Source organism: Anoplolepis gracilipes, chromosome 13, assembly GCF_047496725.1.
Source record: "Anoplolepis gracilipes chromosome 13, ASM4749672v1, whole genome shotgun sequence".
NCBI lineage: Eukaryota > Metazoa > Arthropoda > Insecta > Hymenoptera > Formicidae > Anoplolepis > Anoplolepis gracilipes.
The window spans coordinates 5,092,075-5,115,862 of NC_132982.1; the positions used below are offsets into that span (position 1 = coordinate 5,092,075).

At 32.2% G+C, this 23,788-nt stretch overlaps 2 protein-coding genes across 7 annotated transcripts; one reads left to right on the forward strand and one right to left on the reverse strand.

Annotated features, from left to right (window-relative positions):
- The first annotated feature begins 1,738 nt into the window (after nucleotides 1-1,738).
- On the forward strand, nucleotides 1,739-9,269 carry Herc4 (HECT and RLD domain containing E3 ubiquitin ligase 4). Of its 3 annotated transcripts, none has more exons than XM_072905211.1 (18): nucleotides 1,739-1,902; nucleotides 3,967-4,147; nucleotides 4,233-4,343; nucleotides 4,429-4,551; nucleotides 4,668-4,943; nucleotides 5,053-5,204; nucleotides 5,285-5,401; nucleotides 5,548-5,808; nucleotides 6,021-6,148; nucleotides 6,344-6,512; nucleotides 6,596-6,889; nucleotides 7,206-7,385; nucleotides 7,500-7,586; nucleotides 7,655-7,837; nucleotides 7,948-8,258; nucleotides 8,351-8,500; nucleotides 8,579-8,918; nucleotides 9,010-9,269. In XM_072905211.1, exons 2-18 carry the CDS (start codon nucleotides 4,033-4,035, stop codon nucleotides 9,160-9,162), a joined length of 3,150 nt encoding a protein of 1,049 aa, XP_072761312.1. In that variant the 5' UTR covers nucleotides 1,739-1,902; nucleotides 3,967-4,032; the 3' UTR covers nucleotides 9,163-9,269. The 3 variants fall into 3 exon arrangements, with proteins under 3 accessions (XP_072761312.1, XP_072761313.1, XP_072761311.1); XM_072905212.1 differs by lacking the exon at nucleotides 1,739-1,902 and adding an exon at nucleotides 1,986-2,153; XM_072905210.1 differs by lacking the exon at nucleotides 1,739-1,902 and adding an exon at nucleotides 3,200-3,579.
- Nucleotides 9,270-10,577: 1,308 nt separating this feature from the next.
- LOC140672801 (uncharacterized) lies at nucleotides 10,578-23,736 on the reverse strand. 4 transcript variants are annotated; one of them, XM_072905225.1, is made up of 7 exons: nucleotides 23,578-23,736; nucleotides 18,857-19,019; nucleotides 17,405-17,505; nucleotides 15,294-15,373; nucleotides 13,367-13,639; nucleotides 12,923-13,060; nucleotides 10,578-11,986 (listed from the first exon to the last, which is right to left on the reverse strand). In XM_072905225.1, exons 2-7 carry the CDS (start codon nucleotides 18,979-18,981, stop codon nucleotides 11,708-11,710), a joined length of 996 nt encoding a protein of 331 aa, XP_072761326.1. In that variant the 5' UTR covers nucleotides 18,982-19,019; nucleotides 23,578-23,736; the 3' UTR covers nucleotides 10,578-11,707. The 4 variants fall into 4 exon arrangements, with proteins under 4 accessions (XP_072761326.1, XP_072761327.1, XP_072761328.1 ...); XM_072905226.1 differs by having other exon boundaries at nucleotides 18,857-19,041; nucleotides 23,578-23,716; XM_072905227.1 differs by lacking the exon at nucleotides 23,578-23,736 and adding an exon at nucleotides 19,699-19,838.
- Nucleotides 23,737-23,788: the final 52 nt, after the last annotated feature.

Sequence of the window (23,788 nt, forward strand, 5' to 3'; positions counted from 1 at the left end):
GTTTTTCAGCGATTTCATTGGCGCGTGAGATCGCGTTTGAAAATTACCTTTCCCGCGAATTTGTCTACAATTTAATTACGAACGCACATGTCACTTGTATACGGACATATATATATATATATAGCGATTGCTTGGCAAGTGTCTCTCTGATTCGTGACTTAATGTTTAATTTTCAAATTCCTTTTCACTCTGCGACATACATACATATCTTTTGGAATATAAATGCGCGGATAAATGCTTTTGAAAAATGAAACAGTCTAGAAAGAAATTAATTAGATATCGCGTCAAAACACTTACCTTGTATACATTCACTAAACATCAGTATCTTAATCAGAATATTAATATGAACAATTCTAATCGCAAGAGATAAAATTTAAACGCGCATCGTCGGAAAATACACGTGTGTGCGTGACACGATGTTGACAGTTGCGTGTGGCAAACTAAACGGTTATTTTACGTCCGTGATATTTCATATTCCAGATTTTTCTTCCCACGCAATTTTTTTTTCTCCCCATCATGACCTGACGCATGCTTCAGTCATTTAAATTCAATTAGTTGTTTTTGTATCTCTTTCGAAAATTATTTATTAGATTTATTGAATAGAAATTTCACATTATTATTTCTGGTCGAAATATAATTCTCCCTGTGACTCATAAAAATTTCAAAAAAAGACGTGTTTCATTTTACTTAATTATATATTCCTTTGGTAATATTCTTCTAGATTTATTATATATATATTCCTCTTACACATGATAATTAACCTTACGTTTTATGTATATCCATTTTGTTCTCTGAAAAACGAAAAAATTTGTATATTAATTTAATTTAAATAAAATTATACATAAAACGCAAAGTTAATTATCATGTGCAAGAAGAATATATATATATATATATATATATATATATATATCTTTTTCCTTATAAAACATCGTAAATTATAAATTGTATTAAATGTAAATTATAAAAAAAGGAAAGCATGTTGATATGAAAATTAATGAAAAAATAACACGTATATTCTTTTATCACGTCTTATAATAATATTTCGTGTATAAGAAGTATATAAGCAATAAAAAATATTCATTAAATAAATATTAAATTTTTACGCAGTACTAAATATATATATGTGAAAAATATGTTTTAAAAAAAGATAAATTTTTTACAATGCGACATACCTAGTACACGGAGACAAGAATGCTTAAATATATGAATTTAATACACACATATATATATATATATATATATATGTCTGATTTGTCATTAATATGCTTTAACACTGGCATGTCCTTAAATTCATGTGTTAAAGGTATTTGATATGTTGTAATCCCATACTTCTATATATTACTTACTATAATATATAAAAGCTATAGGATTTTAATTCGTACACACAATCGATAAATTGATCAAGATATATATATATAAACCTTGATACATACCATATTAACGACCGATATTTTTTATCCACACAAGTTTTATCTTTTAATGTGTATAATAAGATAAGATTTTCGCTTTGTTGGTAAACGAAACTCGATAAAATGTCACTAGCGAAAAGAGCGAAACAAGTTGATTACGAGAGACAACAGTTATTTAACTATCTCCCGTCTATCTTACATTCTTGTACCGCGGTTGTCAAAAGACAGAGAGAGAGGGAAAGAGAGAGAAAAAAAGAGAGAAGGAGAGAGACTTGCGTAAATAAAAAACCTATATATATATATATTCAATATACATATACATATATATTTATATACCTTGCGTGATACACATTAGCATCTGCACCTTTATACTGGATTAAACGTTATGTCTGGTTGCTGGAAAAAAAATATGTGACTGTCACATACACTTGCCATGACTGATACAATCGTGTCACTCTATTTTCGATGAGGCTAAAAATCGACGACCGAATATGTAAGTGAATAAGCAGTGTGCAACGCGGGGTGCATAGTCTTAATGAGATTTTAATAAAGATTAAAATAAAAGAATAAAAAATTACGTACTCTGTTCCTTATTCGCGTTATGCTGCGTCGAAGACATCGCGTTTCTCTAGTTCCTTTCATCTCACTCGCACGCGTCGCCGTTGCTTCGTCGTCTCGTGAAACGTCAAGTTGGTCGTTCGATGACACGATAACCTAACCATTACCGCGGAGAGAGCTCGTCAGGTATTGTGATAATTCAAAATTCAAATCCGACCAACTTCGAGTCGATGATTCGCCATTCCTTATCTACACTGTGATCTTTGAGAAAAAGAGAGAAAAATATTCAGATATATAATTCTGGAATTTTGATGAGTTGTCCTTTTCTTCGATCGTGCAATTTACGTTTTGAATAATTAAACTTTCGGCTAAATGTAATGGATCGTATCGGCTATGATGTTGGAAGATTCGGTTTCGCTAAAAAAAAAAAAATCATTTGTAGAGATTATGCGACTCCTCACATCGACGTCGTGGTATTCGTGCAGTGTCATGTAGTGTCATTCCCTGTTCTCGAACCGTCAAACGTCGTGAATGATCGCGAACAATTCAATGCGCGCACAATTCGTTCACTGTGAAATTAAATCATTCGTTTACATCATGTTTCAAAAGAAATGATTACTCATCTTTTTTTTTTTTTTTATTTTTTATTAATTTTTTTTTTCACCTATATTTATCATAGAAAACCATTAAATTTTATTTATTTATTTTTTTTTATATTATGGCGTAAGTGTAAGTTAACTCTATAATCTTCTAATGAAAATACAAATAGCTGTTTCTAAAAGTATTCGAGTTAACCTCTCAGTTGCATCTGAGCAACGTCAACGCGAATTCAAATTTTTTTTCACCTTTTAACGTTATTGACAGTATATACATATACATATATAAATACGCGCAAGATAAAAACACATCTGGTGCACGCAAAAATCTTGGATTTGCAGTGAAAAATTCCATAGTTTCCGCGAATGAGATAGACGATGCGAAGTGCAGCTAAACGTCGCCGCATCCTCGTGGCCGCTACAATTTGAGTGTCATTCCTGACGCGATCGCGAGGAGTTGTCGGGAGAAGTTGCCGCTACAAAGGAGTATTATTTTTAGGACGTACCACGCGTTTCGCGTAAATAATATGTACCGCCCGCAAGCCTGACGCTTTTATGAGAGATACAGATAAATATGGTTAGTCGCTGACACGCGATTCTTTTCCCGACGTGATGCTATAGTATCCTCATTTTTAGATATACTCGGTTTCACCTACGGATCATTCGTTCGTAAAGTGACGTTATGATGTTTAATTGTGCCTTGTATTATTGGCCGAAAGAGAAGCATCAGTGAATAGAGATATTTATTAATTAATTTGCTTCAAGAGACAGATTGTCTATCTAGTTTGAAAGAGAGTAATAATAAAGCATATCGCGTATTATATTGATGTGTTTTAAAGATATTTGTATTGGCTATTAATTTATTGGAAACAGAAAGCTATATAACAAAAATTTCAGTCGATTAATTATCAAGTTATTAAGCATTTAATGAATCGATGATATTACAGATGTAAAAAAAATAACAGTATATATTCTATGAACGAATTATTCATTTTTTGATGAAACCAAGTGTTAAGGTAAATTTACATTGCCTTACTTATTGCATGTATAATTTTTGTAAACTCGGCATGTAAAATCATTTTTATACACAGCATTAAAGTAAAGAGCATAAAACATCTTAATATTTACAGATTTTATATAAAATGTATAATGTTAAGGTGTATATATTTATATTAATAAACTGAAAAATTTAATTTATCTCAATTTATGAAATACAATTTCTTACTAATAAATAAATAAATAATTAATATGTTTCAACATTAACTTGTAATTAATTTAATGCTTTGTCAACTAAATGATTGATTTATATATATATATATATATATGTATATAATATCATACTTGGTCATTTTATGCAGATTTAATAATGTATATTAATTTGAGACATGTATCTGTTAATATAGGCAAGCAAGTCGAAAAGATATTCAGATGAAAGTTTAGCAATAAAACGGATCAAAATTGGCAAGAGAATGTTTTGTTGGGGCAGTACTATACATGGAGAGTTAGGATTGGGTGGTATCGAGGATGAGAACATTTTTATGCCTCGGCAAGTGGATTTTGCAAAAGCTAATGAAATCGAACAAAGTAAGGCTCTCTTGAAAAATTTTATAAGAACATGCAAAATTTTGGTCACAAGAAAATATTAGCAAAATTAAAATTAAAATTTTAGTTGCGTGTGGAGAAAATTATACTGCAGCCATTACAAATTATGGGCAAATATATTCCTGCGGTAATAACGACTATGGACAACTTGGTCACGAAAAGGCAACGAAAAGATTGCGTGAGTAATTTTTAATAATAAAAATCTTCAATTAAATATATTTCAAGAGATTGCAAAAATTTTGTATTAATTTTTGTTAAAATAGAACTGATACCTGGCCTGGATGCGTTTGTATTCAAGAAAATAGCTTGTGGTAGTTGTCATACTTTGGCTGTGAACGAATGGGGACAACTTTTTAGTTGGGGTTGTAATATAAAGGGACAACTAGGTAATATATTTTTACAATTTTATATCCTGATATGTTGAAATAACATTTCTAATAATGCTTTTCCTCTCAATCACAGTTACAAATATAATAATTATTATTTATTTATTGTTTCACAGGGTTAAGTAGCGTTGATTCTACAATACGTACACCACGTATGGTAAAAGCATTGGGTACAAGCGTGATAGTACAGATTGCGTGTGGCGTAGAGCATTCGATTGCCCTGACCAATGATGGAGAATTGTACGCATGGGGTAGTAATACAGAGGGACAACTTGGAATAGGATCCAATACAGTTACCGAAATAAAACCGAAAAGGATTTTTACGTTAGCTGCTGTACCAATTGCATTTATCGCATGTGGAGGATATCATACTTTAGTTATATCAAAATCAGGTGAGTTTCCATTCCCTGCATGGGCGTATAATCGAATCTTTCTCAGCTTGATTTGATTTTGACATTTATTTGAATGCGTCAACATTATATTCATTGTTTTCTCAAACAGGAGTTGTATTTGCGTGGGGACGAAATACCTTCGGACAATTAGGACTAAATGATACACAACAGAGAATTGTACCATGCCAGCTACGTACTTTAAGGAATGCAAAAGTATGTTATGCAGCATGCGGTGAAGAATTCTCTGTATTCTTGACAGTGGTAAATTTTATTATTACATATATAATTGAATTTCGAAAGTTATTAGATCTTAATATACTTATTGTCTGCAATTACTCCAGGATGGTGGAGTGTTTACTTGCGGTGCTGGAACGTATGGTCAATTAGGTCATGGAAATGGTATAAATGAAATCTTGCCGCGACAAGTTATGGAATTGATGGGTAGCACAGTAACACAAGTAAGTTAAATATAACTTAAATTAGATTATAATTTTCTGTGCAGTTAAATATGTGATATTGTATTAATCTTAATTTATATATTTAAACAAATGTATATATTTATATACCCATATATATTTTAATATCCTATGTATTACATGTGTAGATATCCTGTGGCAAAAGACACACACTGGCTTTAGTACCATCTAGAGGTAGAATTTATGCATGGGGTCTTGGTGGTGCTGGACAATTAGGTAATCGTGCCTCTCGAAGTGCCACAACGCCGCAAGTCGTATTAGGACCATGGTCATCACCAAGTGGATCATCGATGAAGCTCGACCTGTACTATAGTCCACAAATCGATTGTGTTGTTAAACATATTTTCAGCGGCGCCGATCATTGTTTTGCCACAATTACCGCAAGAGAAGTGTGTGTTTTCTCATAATCTCTCGTGTATTTAGACTGCTTTTTTATTAATTTACCCCTTTCAAACTTGCAAGTTTAAATTAGCTATTTTTTATTTTGATTCTTACGAAAAAAGGGAAAAATGGAATGTGCGGTGAAATATATAATCTTGTATTGTTTTTGTAATTTGTTTTAATAATACACGGGAAATTACTTCTGCTTAAATATCTGCAGGATAATATAGAACCAGATGACTGTAGAATATTAGGGTCAACCTCCCAAATTCTTACAGTGACAGAGGAAAAGCTAGCTGATTGTCAAAGGATCCCACAAGGCTCGCAGGTTAATCATGAATTAATGACGTGAGTGGAATATCAAATATATTATAATTAAAAAAAGTTGTGTGATCTTAGAAATGTCGAAATACGCCTGCAAACAAATATTCGTTCGCATTTTTTCTTTACTCTCGCGTGATATCAAATTACACAACTCTAATTTAAATGATTGTGCCACAGCTTCACTTACATAGATTTCAATTATTTATCTAATGTTTTCAGTTATCTAGAAACTGTATTCAAAAGTCAAGCGTGTATAAATGCATCTTTTTTACTTGCTAATGATAAGCATTACGGTTGTTCGAGCAAACATCATGGGGTAGATCTTGACCGCGCGATTAGATTATTCGGAATTATCTCAGAATTGGAGAACAATACGATTCAAGAATTGGTATGATTCAAGATGTATAGTATACAGAATATATTTGAATGTTGAACAACAATGTTGAACAACATCCTATTTTCTTATTTCAGATTTTTACATGCATAACTGATAGTCTTTTGCCATCGTTCGTCGATTCTCCGCCTGATGTTGAGTCCTTGAGAGTGTACTTAACGCTACCACTGTATCATTGCTTTGCAAATATATCAAATTACAGTTTTCTACAAATGCCCTTCTGTAAAGCTGTGTTAAAACTGAAAGCGGAGGCTTATAAAGTTGTAAGCATATGGTGGAGCACATACGCTTCAGCATACTACTTTGAAAGACTAGTGAGGATTTATAAGTCCACCGTGTTGCATGTTGTAGAGCAATCAACAGTGGACAAGGTAACTGCATGTAGAGATAATTGCTTTCTCAAAAATTCAAATATTGTTTTGAGATTTTCAAAAATTTTATAGCTCATGAGTTGTACTGTAGCCTTTTCACAACCATACATTTAACTTAAATGTTAATCAAACTGATACTTCTGTTGACAATACTTTGATTTCTTTCCACTGCAAAAGGAAAAAATCAATATTATAAAAAAAGTAAAATATTTTGTAGAAATTATAAATTTTAAAATATTCTTAGAGAGAGACAAAGATATCTCTTATAAATATATTTCTCTTGTATGTACGATTTTTTGAAAATGTATTTTTGTAGATTGTTTCATGGAGTGAAAATCTAAAAACTCTTCTAGAACTGTTACAATTACTGTATAAGCTAAATATAACAGCTGGTATGAGAGTACCCTATGAGACATTTCATTTGCCAGAATTATCAAAACATATAGATATCAACCGCGATTACCTCATGTGGATGTCAGAAGAGGATCGATCTTACGTAAGTCATCTCTAGACTGTTATAACAAATTTCTTAATTTCACACCTACAGAGTAAATTATAAAGGAACAATATGAATATATTACTGCACATTGTAATTCTTGCAATTTTTCAGTATCGTAAACTATACTTTTGCAATTATCCTTTTCTATTCGATGCTGAAGCAAAAACGACATTGCTAGAAACAGATCAAGCTATACAGGTATAAAAAAATAATACAAGATTTTGAAAAATAATTATACCTTTTTATAATATGTTATATTATATTAGATGCAATCTGCAATGCATGAAGCAGCATCACGGGCTGTAAGAGATATGATGTTTGGTTTGGCTGCAAATTTTCAGCATTATAACCAATTTGTAATATTGAACGTGTCCCGAAACGATATAGTTAAAGATACTTTGACACAGTTATCTCAGTATGATTCCAATGACTTGAAGAAGCCTCTTAGAGTGAGTATCATTCTCTTAATAGATAATTAAGTGTATCTTTCAAGGATCAAAAGACTTTAGACCTAGGAGTTTATACATATAATTGCATGACTGTGTTTGAATATTTTCAGGTTAAATTTCACGGCGAGGAAGCCGAAGACGTAGGAGGTGTAAAAAAAGAATTTTTCATGCTTCTCTTGCGAGAGATTCTCGATCCTAAGTACGGTATGTTTAAAGAATACGAAGAGACAAGGACAATCTGGTTTAGCTCGGACACATTAGAGGATGAAATTATGTATTTTTTAATCGGCCTTCTCTGTGGCCTGGCTATTTACAACTTTATAATTATCGACTTACCATTCCCATTGGCCTTATATAAAAAACTGTTGAGTGAATCTGTTGGGCTGAATGACATCAAAGATTTATCACCCATAATGGCCAAGTATGTCATATTTCATGTTGACATTCGTTTCAGAATCTTAATCTTAAATGGATTAATAAACTATTAACGAGTGTATGCATTCATAATTACAGAAGTATGCAGAGCATTCTTGGTTACAACGAATCAGATTTTGAAGAAGTGTTCTGTTTGAATTTCGAGATAACGAGGGACGTATTCGGTGAGCAGAAAAGTTTTGATTTGATACCTGGTGGTAGCAAAGTTTCTGTAACATCAAAAAATAAGTACGTAAGCACGTTATATAAAGATATCACCATTGATAGTGTCGATAAAGGAATGAAACAGGAAAACTTTTTGTCTAGGCAACAGTATGTGAATCTCTATGTGGACTATATTCTGAACAAATCAGTGGAATTACAGTTTAAAGCATTCTACAAGGGTTTCCATAAAGTATGTGGAGGAAGAGTGTTAGAACTCTTCCACAGTCACGAATTAATGTCATTAGTAATTGGCAATCAAAACTATGATTGGGAGGAATTACAGAAGAATGCCGTTTATAAGGAAGGCTATTCGGAAAGTCATCCTACTATCGTTCTCTTCTGGCAGGTCTTTCATGAATTGCCATTAGAGGAAAAAAAGAAATTTTTACTTTTCTTAACGGGCAGTGACAGGATTCCTATACAGGGTATGAAAGCTATTAAGGTAAGACTAATATATCATATTGACATATACAGCTACAGAATCTTTGTAAATAAAAAATTAATTTACCATTTAATATCTATTTTTGTTGCAGATAACGATACAGCCGATGTCCGACGAACGTTTCTTGCCTGCCGCGCACACATGTTTCAATTTGCTCGACTTGCCACGTTATCAAACGCGCGAAAGATTGAAATACAAGTTGCTACAAGCTATCCAACATAATCAAGGATTTTCACTCGTGTGAAAACGAAAATCCACAATATAAAACCTTTTTCATGACTCGTATAATTGTACAATTGTTAACTCTCTAATTGTGTACAAAATTATATCCATTTATAAATTTGATGAAAATGGAATATCTATGAAAAGTAACTAGTTCCTTGCATAACTATGTTGACGGCACACGGCATTGGTCAATTTGTCAATTTGATTTTTTTTATAATTCAATGTCTAATTGGAGATTATTAAAAACGAAGTCTATATTTTCGTCACACTACAGTACATGCCTAAACTTAATTGTCCATGATACAATACAATGTACTCCAGTAGATAACAAAATCAAGAAAATATATACAAGACTAAAATTTAGGGAACGATTTTCTATTGCGATGATTCGTGAAGTTATGAAACAAGTTATGAAAAGTTAATAAAACTAAATTTTTGAACCTTTTGCTCAAATAAAATAAAAATTTGATTATTATTGATTTTGACCAATTATATCGATTTATATTTTAAATTAAGAGATACGTTAGTGCAGCTGATTATTTGCATAAATTTCGTTAAATTTGATGTAAAAGTTATGGTTAGGTTCAACAATCACAAATTGTTTTACTTGTATAATCTATTGATACTATTACAAAAGAATTTTAATATATAATTTGCTAAAAAGTCGACAGTTGATTGCGAAGAGAAACGTATTAAAAATATTAATTTATAAATATACTTGAATATATACTTGAGTCAAAAGAGGACACGATACTCAGGGAATGTCGCTTAGCAGTTTAATGAGAACTATTTTAACGCGACAACCACACAGACAAGAAAACAATTTCACAACTTTTCAAGAACTTAACATTTAATATCCGCTAGCACGTTGTGAGAGTGTATTTTCGAGCTTGTCATATATACACGTAATTATTTAAATTTAAAAAGAGAATTACGCGGATGATATAAAGTTAACAATGCAATTCCGTATGTTTGCAATAAAATAGTGCATGCACCGCTGAAAGAGAAGCATTTATTTATAATGATCAGAATATATTTTTTAGGTTTGTTTTTTGCGATACATTTTTTTTATGGACAAGATTTAGAATAATGCAGCACATATTCGAACTGTATTCTTTGATGAAATTTCATATGAATGCATATAAAATATTTTGTAAATTGTTGATACTTAGATTATGCATTTCTTGTATTATCTATGAAGTAAACGAGGAAATAAAGTTTATCGTTATGTATCCCAGTTCCCAAAATTCATTGTATAAATTTTATAAAATTTGCTATGTATACACTGTGTTATATCATATTAAAATGGTTGAGGGGACACTATTAGCGTGCTCTATCTTTGTTAATTTTCAGTAAGTAACAAAGATAGAACATTTTTAACGCGAGAATGGTGTTTCCCCGAACGCACCTAATATGTAGTAGTAGCCATCGGACTTTTGTTTAGCATAAATTGATATTTATTTATTCACATCGATATATTACATTATTAAAAATTATTTGTCGGTTAGTTAACGGGCAGACCGATCGCGTTTTAGTATAGAATGATACTTTTAAAAAATACGTTACTTCTCTTTTCAAAAAAATTTTTTTTTCTTCGTTCGATCGTTTATTTCGTAAATTTGTTTATATTCGACATTCGTTATTGTATACATATTCTCCATATCGTCATATTGTCTTTACAATAAAAGTACAATCTGCCGCTATCATTCGAAATATCTTAAGCGATTGCTTATGATCTGCCATTTTTTTTATTCATATGGCAAGCGTTAGTTTTATACATCTGTTTGCAGCATTAATTCTATCACAACATTGAATTTATTTAGATCAGAAATTTCCAAACTGGAGATGCGTTCACGCAAGCAAACATTTCTAAATTGTGGAAAAAGATAAAAACAACCCCGTATGAAAGAGAAAAGACAATAACATTTTTAAATTGTCCTCTAATACTTTTCGTTGAAAATATAAATATATTTAAAGACTTCTCTTTCTCGACACACGAATTAAGAATAGAAAACGCAACATTCATGAGTCTGGAAATCTCTGAATGATGATATCCGGATAATAAACCGAATGGCATAAAATATAAATTGTATTTTTGTATAGTAATTAATTTATACTAGCTTGCAAAGATGAAAGAAAACCGAGAATCAGTCTCTGTATATACAGATTCGTACAAATTCGAAATCCGGATTTGGAAATTGTTCTCGAAAGCCGAGAAGCCGCACGAAGCGTTATATCTTACAATTAGTGAGCGAGATTTCTTATCTGGGTCACATTCTGAAAAAGCAACAGCACAGTAACTTGTGCGCAGATTTGTGGCCCAAATATAAAAGTAAAAGCAGCATCGTAAGACAAAATTTAGCGATAAAAATTTTTCACCCTTGACTTTTAAAAAATTTTAAATCGTTCTTTGTGCGCTTCTCTGGTTTCTCAACAATCTCGGAAAATTCGTGAATAGCGTCCTGAGCATCTCGGTAACTTTAAAAGCACCTGTAACCGGAACACACGTTCGACGAGAAATTCAAGACGATGCTTCCTGCTCGTTGCTCAAAACGAAATATTTGCTAATGATTATAAGCTGGTGTGAAGTACTGAGTACCCGGCGGTGCTCGATAGCCTGGATAGCTATTGTTGAGAGCGTGTTGCGCAAAGAAACCGCTATAGTCCTTGTTTACTCGACGAGGCCTGAAAGCCGGACCTCTCGCGAGGTCTATCCTGGCCCGGTTCTCCGCCTCAACCTGGGCCTTCACAGACGCTGGCGGCCACTTTAGGTCCCCTCGCATGTTGCCTGTTGCCGGAGCTTTGGTCGCTGCTGGTTGAGCCTGATACACTGGTGCTGGTGTCTGGAGATTAAAATTAGAGAGACTCGATCAAGTAACGACGAAATGTCGAATAAATGTTTATGAAACAACATTGTACATTAATTTAGTATAAATGTTTTTTTTTAAATGTTATCTCTTGATTAAAAATACATTTGTTTTTACATCTCATTTTTTAAATCTGGTTCTTTCTCTTGGAATAAGAAAAGCAGACTCTCGAAAGTGGCAGAAATCTCACGGAACTATCTAAAAGAACAACATTTTTGTTAGTGACGAAGGAAACATTCTTCTTCTTTGAAGTCGACTCGGATTATAGGATACGGGATATTCTTAGAGATAAATTTCAGACGAGCAATGTGTAATCGATGCTGAGAACGCCCGAAATATTTAACGGCTGATATGCTGCCAAAGGCTCGCTAAGTCTAAGGCTTCCGGAAAAATATTATATCATATCGCTCTATCCGACAGCTCGCGTGTACTTTACTTCTCTCGTTTCTTCAAAGCTTTCGTGTTTTCGTATTCTGTTTTCGCCGTTTGAGAAGATGCGTATAATATTACTGCATTATTTTTAGTAAGATTAAAGTCGTGGTAGGGGAGAGATATGTAACATAATATCGAACGTTTATCAACAAGTTCGTTGCTGAATTCTCCAATGTAATACAAAACGTCTGACTCATGTACAATAACTGAATTAATTATAACTCATTCATATTTCATTCATTAATTATAACTCATTTGTATTTCATTTTCACGAAACCATCGTGTAAACAAATATAGGATATATCGTATTAATATTGTAATAAATAATAAAAGTATATTATTAATATGTTTGAAAAAATAATAAAATAAAAATTTAACAAATGTGTCTCTTTCAAGAAATATTATAATATTTAGAGAATATTATTTTGTGACGTGTGAATGTTAAATTCTTCAAATTCTCGCTCTTTCCTAGATTCTCACCTGTGAGATAGGTGGCTCAGGACGAAGGATGATTGTGGAAGGTGGTGCTTCGAACGCCGCAGGAACAGATGGATGATAATTGGGTTGATTTTGTTGCTGTCTCTGCGATGTCCGGTCGTAGGGATCTTGGGAGTGTTGCTGAAACGCAGAGAGGATAAATCAGTTAGTTGGTCGCGCACTGTCGTATCGTTTATCATACCTACGCAAAAATATCTGCACCAGTTGCAGTAACTTACAAATCTTCGTTAAAAACATCTCTCTTACAACACATCGTCTCCGAAATCTGAATTGTATGTACATAACTGATGTATTTTGCGATATGTTCTTTCTCTCACATCCAAGACTGTACAAGTGCTCGCATAATTTTTCTTACCGAAAATTATTCCCGATTCTTCCAAAATTGCGGAGGACCACGTCAATCACGTCCATGCGAACATCACTTACCTGCCAAGAGTGGGACTGTTGATGCTGACTCGGAAGTGGAGGATGCTGCTGATGCGGAAGCGGCGAGGTCGCCGGGGGTGTCACCGGCGCCCAGCCCTTGGGATTCGTCTGCTGTTGAAAGTGCGATGGCTGTCGCAGAAGCGTACCGCCAGGACTGACCGGCGATGGGGACGACGGGACGGCGCTCTGCGGTGCGACCGCCGAGGATGGTTGGGGTGACGGACCTGACGTGGGACTGCTCTGGTACGAGCCGAAATCACCGTACCCACGGGTCTTGCCGGAGGAAAACAGATAATTTTTTTTTCAGGCTCGAGCGAACACGCGGATTATCCTGGCGTCTCTTCTCGACGAAGAGAGAAATAATGTACGTTTTTGTGTACGAGAATCTACGAGGCAATATACGTCCGTGAAAGCGCAATTTGTGAAATGATGAGTTGAAATCCTTCACTGTCTAATTTAATTTTTAAGTGATACTATTATTTCGTTTTCATTTCTCAAGATACAACATGAAAATTTACTTATAAATTCTAAATCTTCTAAATACATGTATGAATTTATAATTTATTTAATTATTTTTTTCTAAATGTATTTAAGTATATAAATAATTTGAATAAAGTGCATTAAGTTTTGACATTCTATAAAAGTTAAGATTGAATCAAAGATAAAGATTGAAATTACTTTTTGCAAATATGTATAATCGATTCAAGATATAAGCGCAATTTTTATTAACTCTATAATTATAAATATATTGTGTATATATAAAACAACTATTTAAATTAATAATAAAACCTTGTAATTTGACCGCAATTCGCTCAAGCCAAGCATCGTTTGGTTTATCAAAACAATTGTACACACCAATTTAACAATAATTTTCTTTTTCTTTCTTTTTAGCTTCCGGCAAATAATTTTATAAACCTGCCTTGACGATCACAATGATGTGGCGATTCGTGTATTCAAGAGTGATCCAGCTGTGCTCATGTTGATTGTGGATGTTTTCGTATTTTCATTTTTCTAACAATATCGATATTCACTGCGTGCACCAATTCATTGATGAAATCAGAGATGGAGAATACACTTTATGTCAATATAATTTCTCTGTTTCAGATATTGATGAGAGATTCATAATTTATGTGATGTTAATTAAAACTACCAATTTGGCAAAAAATTTAATTTGCTTAATTATATTATGAGAAAATTTTAATTTAAAGCTTATTGCAATATTTAAAAATTAAAGAAAATTATTTAAAATTGATTTCAACTTTATCAGCCAAGTTTGACAGTTTAATTCAAAATTATTTTGTATATTATATGTATATTGTGCTTTCTTCACCTCAGTTTTGTGTAAAATAAGATTGATATGCATTCACACAGAGAACGAATGTAAACAGTACATAAAAGAAACACGTAATCGAACATTGTTGCATTCACTCTACACACATGGCAAGATGCAGGAAGAACTATTGCACTAATTGGACATAAATAATAATACGAAAAAAATGCATTCAACATGTAGACATTCTCACAAAGTGTCCGTGTTTTTTCGGATTTTTTTTAAAGTAACTTGCACTCGAATCTTTGCACAATTATATTTATCTTTTTTGTATAAAATGATACGTGTTGTCATATGAGATAAAAGACAGCGAAAATTGTGTTAAAAATGTGTGCGTGTGTGTTATAAATATATTTTTCTATAAATAATATGTTATAATAATAAAGTTAATTTTTCTTATAATTTTTTTCGTTGATTTTATCATTTTTACTTTAAATATATTAATTTCGCAATATAAAAAAAAGATAATAAATTTAAGTATTGATCTTTCATTTACTGCCTTTTATCTTATCAGAATAGCAAAACATAGAAATTTAAACATCTATAGAACGAAAAAATATATATGTATAATAAGTATCTAATTATTTATCGTCTTACCTTCGCTTGAATAGGAGTTTGCTCCACGTAGTCGAAGTCTTGATCCTCTGGAGGCGGTGGCCAAGCTACTCGTTTGAGACCTACGAAATGATAATAATAGAAATTTGCAGAGCCAAAAACTTTAATCTTGAACGATTTTCGAAATAATGAAAGTAACATAGCGTATTTTTAGATACTGACGTCTTTGTAGATTAATATAAATAATCGAATATATTTTTTTTGGCATCTACGTTTATTTTTCGTAACTCAACTAATATATATATGTATATATATATATATATATATATATATATATATATATATATCCACACATAATTTTATTTTATGATATTACTGAATTATCTAATGTTTTAAGTCTAGTGTTTTCAGACATAATCGATTTCAAAATTAACGAAAAATTAATTTCTTCCTAAAAAATCTTCGATTAAGAGGGAGAAATTTATTTATTGTCCGTTACTCATTTATTTGTCACTAATATATTGTTAATCATTAATATCGAGTATATCTATTTAAATGTATGAGCATCGTTCTCATAATCTTTATATCACTGCCATATGTATAATGATTATATATTGTCGTAAACTGTCAATTCTTATCGACGCACTTGATCTAATGTTTATCGATCGATAATCGCAGCGATGTTATTACATGACTTTTCTGTCAACATTTACCATTTTATCATTTTAAATATTTTTATAATACTTGATGATGTACAATCATAATGTTAGGCAACTCTTACACATCGATTGGAGCGCACCGCGAATATGTCGCAACAGGTATTGCGACATCCATATGGGGAGTCGCGCATCGTTAATCACGTAAAGTATGCGAATATACTTTCTGGCAGCTAATAAAATTCGCCTGGATTCTACACATACGTCACATACCGATTCGATTCCCAGGTGGAATTTTCTAGTTTAGCCCCGGAATCGCGAACGCGACTCTGCCAAAACGAATACCCGCCAACTACTAACGCCATGGCGAAGTTACCTGTACATTTCATTATCGCGGAAACTAGCTGGCTACCGATTTTAGAGCTTTTCTGGTGACCGGCCAAAGAGTAGGGGAATCGACATTGCACCCGATCAGGGAGGGGTAGCTCGCGCCCTAAAGGAGTGTCATAAAAACTCTGACAGATCTCTATTGTATCTCAATATATATATATATATATATATATATATATATATATATATATATATATGTATGTATATATATCTCAATGATCTTACAATAAATCGAAAGATCCAGATTTATCTCAACGGTGATCCATATTACTTTTCAAACGCTGCATATCACAAAAAATTCTTTAAGATTAAAATAACAATATATATATAACAGAACATTTTTATTATAAAATATAATAAATATTATAATAAGTATATAATAAATATTAAAATAAATATACACTTTTTTATTTTTAATAATTAATTTTTCATTAATGTTTCCTTTGGCAATTATCAAAGCAAACAGGGTTTGATCCTCGCGGATGATCAGAATTTCAAAAACATGCTTGACAATGATGAATTTCTCTCTCCTAATCGGACATTTTTAGAAAGAAATTAATATGATGTATCCACAAGGACGCCTTTCTTGAATATAACCCTCGGTGTTCGCGCACTGAGAGACTCGTATATTTTGCGAAAATGTGTTACTAATCCGATGAAGTTACGTCTTTGAGCCGCCGCCAAAGCGTGCGGTATAACGAGAGTAATGGCTGTATCATGGTAAATTGAAAATGTGTTGCCAACAATACCGGCATTAATTTAAGAAACTGATGCCGCCAGTGATCGATCACTGAGTCGCAGCCAATTCGCGACCAATATTCGCGATATTTGCATTATTATAAATCATCGCAATTATTACGCAATGACGGACCTTATTGTGTCACGAATTGAGCTTATAATTTTATCTGAACAAGCAAATCTAAATTTGGACTTAATATTTCAGTACTTTCAGAATCAAGATATAGATATTTTAAATTCTTGACGTTTTTGAAACAAACATAATATTGTAAAAATATCTATATCTTGATATTGAAATTATTTTAAATCTTAAATTATACTTCAAGGGATATGTAATCTCTTTTTTTAAGAAATTTTTTCTTCACTTACCGGGCTGACCACCCCGCTGCCTCGCTTCTTCTTCTTCGAGCATACGTAGAACCGCACTATTCTGCAAGTTCGCTGGCTTGGCTAACTGGTTGAAGTCGATTCTGGAAGCAGAAAAATTATATATAAATATTCAATTCTCTAAATAATTTCTTAAAATAATTAATTTCACTTTCCAAAGCAAATGTTTATAGGCGACTGTATTGGATTGTATAAATAAAAGGAAGCACAATCTTTAAAAAAAAATATAGGTAAAGTTGTTAGAATATTATACTTGAAAGTATTTAACTAAAGTATTTATTTTTATAAAAAATATGAACACAATAGATATGACACATGTCTTATAATTTTACATAAAAAACTTATATGACATTACAAGTAAATATTTCAAAACATAGAGTCAATTTTTCATAAGAGGCAACAGAAAATCTTTTGGCTTTTGCTTCGCTTTTACTCAGACCACCCATATTGTCTCATGCATCATTGGCGAAAGTTGAACGTTAGCATTGAATGGAACGAAGATTCTTCGCCTGTCAACAACTAATAGAATCGCAAGTTGAAGAGCTGCCAAGTCGTCGAATAAGACCACAAACTTACAGAAAGCAGAAAGGTGTATTAATTTTCGAAAATATTAAAAATAAAAGACTCGTATTCTCTGTAGATCTTAAGAATTTGAAAATCGATGATCATCACCTCTTTGTGGCGATCATCTCGACAGAGTTCCCGCAGCGATAGCAGACGACGATGACAATAAAGGAAGCGAGCCGGCGCGTTCGCGGTTCATGAAACGCGAAACTAAGTCAAGTACGAAGAGACGCGATGCAGTCGTCGGGCTTTGCGCAGGACGGCGATGAAGAGTCCGGCCTCTTCGGCCGTTTATTTCTAACCGCGGCCGGTGATTCGATCCTCTGAAAATAACTAACACCTCGACCGGCATCGACGTCGTCGGCTGATTCACGCGGCGTTGTCGCGCGACCGACATCGGAACGATCACGAGACACGTGGACCGCAAGGAGGAGGCTGATGCTTGATGATTGACGCAAGGTGGTCGCGTCGACCAGTTTTAGATTCACCAGGCAGTTTCGGCGGTAAAAGCACCGGCTGAGTCATTCAAGTCAATCGAGAAGATCCGCAGGATGCATCGGGGTTACTGTCCGCTCTGTTATCTTTTGAATTAGGTCAAGCAATGTTATTGAGATAAGCAGGACGGTGTAATAATTTTCTTTATCAAATTGACTGATATAATTAATAATTATAAAACATATGTTATACAACGTATTACAAAATTGAAATAATATTAAAGAACAATGCAATTCATATTACATTTGTCATTGGAAAATTATTATGACAGATGGTGATAATTGTTTGAGAATTAAATGGAGAGGATTTTTTAAATTGTGTAATGACAAGTTCAAATTATTCTGATAATTTTTCATATGAAAAGAAAAGACTTACCCGACTGCACCGTTAGCCAAAACTTGAGCCTGTCTATCTAAAGTCTCCTGTACCGCTTGTGGTGAATATAAATTGATAGGAGAATTAAATTGCTTGTTCACAAGTCTCGCTTTTTGAGTGGCCATGTTGATATTTTAATCTCGAGAGTTCTATTCTTTAATTACTGCAACATTCAAAAAATATTCCTGTAAGAGAGAGAAAGCGATATACTTACACAAATAAGGCTTCTTAAATGTTGAGGATTATAATTGCGACGATGATATCATAATTGAGAACTGTTTTCGTAAAATAACAAGATCAGGAAGAAAACACATTTTATTGATTTTATATTATTACTTTCCAATTCTAAAAAATTTTGAAATAATATTTATACAATTTTATTTCAACATTTTGTAATTATCATAAAAAAATAATCCTCAATCAATACTAAATAATAGAACAAAATAAGTTACGATCTGATGATAAAAAAAATATTTAAAACAATAAAAGATGTTCTAAATATTTTTTTTATCATTTGTATGAAGCCAAAGGAAATAACATTATTTATTATATGACGTTATTTTCTGAAGCGTGCCACGCGCGAATTATCATTTATCTCTCATCACTGTGCTATTTGCACGCGAATTCTGCCAAAATCCACTACATCAAATCGCATGTCTATAGAATCTTACAGCGTAAATATCTGTCTTACTAATAACGATTACGTACGCGTCTGCAAATTAAGCGCGACAATAAATAACAGAGGCATTTTTTGTTTTTATGAAAAATTACGATCGTTAATCTTCCGTGATGCGATTATCACAGAGATTCACGTGACATAATGAACGGTGACATTTCTATACCTTGATATGTGAGTCACGCGTATCACGTTCCAAATCGATTGCAAATCGTGCGAGACTGAAGAGCAAGCGCAATTTCGAAAATTAGGTCATCTCGGAGATATCGTTTAACGATCATTTGAAAATGTTTGGTTACTCGATCTCACTCTGAAAGAGATAGATTCTATAGTTACAACATAAAGTATTATTCTCAAATTCGTGCCAAGAAAATTGCGCAGAGACGCACGTAAAGAAATATCATGTTTAATTGGAAAAAAACAACGTTTTTCTCATTAATTCAACGACTAATCATTCTCGTATCTTGTAAAAAAAAAATTTAAAGTTACGTCCCTTAGATATGTAGCTTGGTGGATACATTAGAAAAATAAATATATTTTAAATTATATTATGTATGTTTTTCTCATTACAATTTAATTTTAAATATCTAAATGTATTTATTAATGATTTCTGCAATTATCAATAAATGATGTCAGCAATTAAGTCTGGTCGCTTCAATAGATAAGAGAATCGCGAGTTCACTGACGTATATACATGTGCGAAATAGCCGGATGCTTTCTGTTTCACGTCATATAATGGATCGCAAAAAAGTATATCGGTTTACGCGAATGGTATCTTTATCACCCTCGCGTTGCTTCTCTCGGAACACTTACATCCCTCTTTGCGCGTCGTTGAAAGATGAACGCGTGTGTCTATTTCGAAAGCCGGAAAAAAGACTCAGAGAAGCGATTTATAGTAGTAAAGTATTCCACTAGTAGTAAATATCTTTTGTGTACTCGACTGTGTGAGAACGTATTCGAAAAGATATTTAAATTACTCAGAAATCCAACATGCGATACACAAATCTTTTTTCAAACCTTTTTTCTGATTAAATTTACCGAGTGGTGGGCGTTTTTTTTTTAAACAGATTTATATACTTATTCTTACTCTATATTTATACTCTCGAAGTGTATAAATATACTTATTCTACTTGATTCTTAAAATATTCCGTATTTTCTAGTAGAATCCTTCTAGCGGAAAAGATAAAATGATACTGATTATTAGTTAAACCTCTTCTTGCGAAATTGCAACGATCTATTTCTAATGAATTCTCCTTGTATAATCTCGCATATACGTCTTGCATTTTATTCATATCTTTGTGTGTGTATATTTATATTCTTATATATACTGCTATTCTTACTGTTTTCTTTTTGTCATTAAATATTTAACATGTAATTATTACATAAGACATGTTTACATAAATAATTGATTTTCGAAATAGTTACATCTTCTTATTATTAATTCTTTTTACTAACTTTTATATCTAGCATCCTGAAATAGTTTTGAAAAGTTTCGAAGAGAATTCTCGTTTTTAATAAAATAAAGAGTATAACTACATATTTTAGTCTGTCTTTAAGAATCTATGAAAATTGGACAATTAAATGTGACCATCTCTTTCTTTTCCCTTCTATTTATCGATTCGATCGTACTTTTTAGCGTTCGTTTAATCGATCTCAAAAACCGCAGACCTGTTTAACTCTCGAAAATCTCTCAAATTCTCACTGACACGTTCATGCTGGGCACCCACCGGTGGCCTATACCGCGGTTATTTTTGCTTAGAAATTCCTCCGAATATATCTACATCGTCCGCAAAATCTCTACTTCTCCCTCCTCCTACCAGCTGGTCTTTAGAGCGCACACACTCTCTCCGGGTCGTATTGAATTACATTAAAGCTCGCACGTAATAAAAATCGGTCGATGATGAAATGCATGTCGATTTAATAATAGCATGTATTATAATCAATAGTGTTGTTTGAAACGAAATTGTGTGTGTTACAATAATTTTTTACAATATTTTTACTAATTTCTAGAATGATATAGAATAATGATTTTAAGCTGAAATAAAAATTGAAATGTAAAATTCGCTTATATAGATACTATAAGATTAGTCCACTATAAAGATGTGTCACAATTATAATTTAGTTTATCTCTGATTGTTTTTTAAAGATTAAATGATAAATATGTGAGAATTGTTAAAAGTTTAGGTTCGAATTCCACTACCCAATAATTAACCAAATATGCAGGATAATTGTTTTCGCGAAGTTTTCTCTCTCTCTTTACATAACACATTAATATAAACTGCATCGATATATTTAGATCTCCTCTTCGGAAATTCGGTTTTTATTTGTACTAGATGCCATTGATATAAAAATCACATAAAACAATCGATTTTTTAAAATCATTTTTTATCCTAAATAGAGTAAATATTAGATATAATCAACAAGAGAGAAAATTACTTAGTTAGTTTGTTGTATCGAATAAATGTGACAATACAAGAATTTTTCAGTAATATAATCAATAGCATAAAAGTATTATAAGATTATGAATATTAATTTCATCATAAATGTATATATTTTTAGAACTTTAGGGATATTAATAATAATTGAATAATAATAATAAAATTATCCAATATTTTTTAATCAAAATTTATCTCATAATAAAAAAATTAATTTCAACATTCTAAAATCAGTTACTGTAAAAATACAAAAATTAATTCTGTAATGTAATAGAACACTCTTTAATAATTTAATTCTATTATTTTTCGCAGAGTTATGACGCATGATCGTAATAATTTCGTACAACGCGATTGGCATCAAAGAGAGGGTGATGATTTTTCCACATTACGTTGTTTACCGATGTGACGCACGACGTGTCGTCTATTTCTGGCGGATTGTTTCAACAATATACGATACAACGTCGTATATATAACAATTTTTGGCCGTTCGAATTGTGACGGATTCATTTGTGATGATCACAAAACAACGCGAATAGACGAGACGGCGCGCCGAAATGTGTCGTGCAAATTACAATTAAGACTTCAACTAAAAATCATGGGATATTCCCGAGATGACGAGACTTCTCATTTTGGCAGAGCAATCCTGTGTTTTCAGCCAATACATTCCGCTGACTCATAATTCTCAAACCGTCCCGTATTTCTAATTTAAACTTTTATAACTTTTTCATGACGTAAAAGATCGATACTTTACACTCTATTTAATTAAATAGTTCTTTATGTACTTCTTATGTACTTGAATTATGTGTTACGAATAAAAGGATTTGATATGATTTAAAACATACAAAATGCAATATACATAAGGAGAATAAATTTTTCTAATTAATTAATCTAGGATCAAACTTATAATGCGTGATCCACAAACCTTTAAGTTATCATCTAAAATTGTCCCAAAAAATATTTTAGAAATGTTTACAATTACATATAGAAATATATAATCAAATCATTTTAATTGTAAATTATTGTTAATATAATCAATTATTCTTATTCTTTTCATTATAATTATTCTCAACAGCCTTTTTACTATAAAAAAAAAATACCAAATATTCTATTAATTACTTGGTCTAAATTTTTGACAATTTAGGCTGTTGAATTCTAAGATTAATTAAATATGTAAACTGTCTTACCAATTAAGTAATCAATTATATAAAGATTAATCAATTTAAAAAATCTATAGAAAAAATATCTAATAATCTTTGAACATCTAATAGTAATTGATTTGAATTTTCTCGAGAAATTTAAAATGTTTTTTTTTTTACTTATTCTAATTTTATTTTTACTTTATGTTCTTTAATTTTTCTTCAAATTTTTATGATTTATATATTATAGATTCCTTTCTGTTTCTTTCTGTATTCTCGAAATTCTCAATATTATGTTTCTTGATTTTTCACACTTTCTCTGGACCATCTGTATCTTCCACATTTTCCACTTTTTAATAATTGATCTTCGTCTTTTTTATTCCATCTGACTTTCTGTATCTTTCCTTGGGTTTTTTCGCCGCGGAATGCATCAATGACAACGAGTGATGCAACATGTGCGAACGTGGCACCTACCTTCGCGATGATATACGTGAAGAACGCGGGTTCCTCGGGTAGCGAAACACACTGGACTCTCGGAAAAGCCAAAGCACCGGAGAGCAGCAGAAGACAACTATCGTCGGTCCCCTCCCTCACCCGGAACCGCCGAATTCGTTCTGCTCCCTCGCCTCTTCCCTCATCGTGGTTATTTTCGAATATTCTCCCTCTCTTTCTTTATCTTTCTTTA

Excerpts from the sequence above, each read along its gene's own strand:
- Herc4 (XM_072905210.1), top strand. Across the intron at positions 4,344-4,428 it reads AAAGGCAACGAAAAGATTGC|AACTGATACCTGGCCTGGAT; the intron begins GTGAGTAATTTT and ends TTGTTAAAATAG. Across the intron at positions 5,809-6,020 it reads CCACAATTACCGCAAGAGAA|GATAATATAGAACCAGATGA; the intron begins GTGTGTGTTTTC and ends AAATATCTGCAG.
- LOC140672801 (XM_072905225.1), bottom strand. The coding sequence starts at position 18,981 with ATGGCCACTCAAAAAGCGAGACTTGTGAACAAGCAATTTAATTCTCCT. Across the intron at positions 13,640-15,293 it reads AAACTCCTATTCAAGCGAAG|ACCCGTGGGTACGGTGATTT; the intron begins GTAAGACGATAA and ends TCCTCCGGCAAG. Across the intron at positions 13,061-13,366 it reads AACAGTCCCACTCTTGGCAG|CAACACTCCCAAGATCCCTA; the intron begins GTAAGTGATGTT and ends TCTGCGTTTCAG.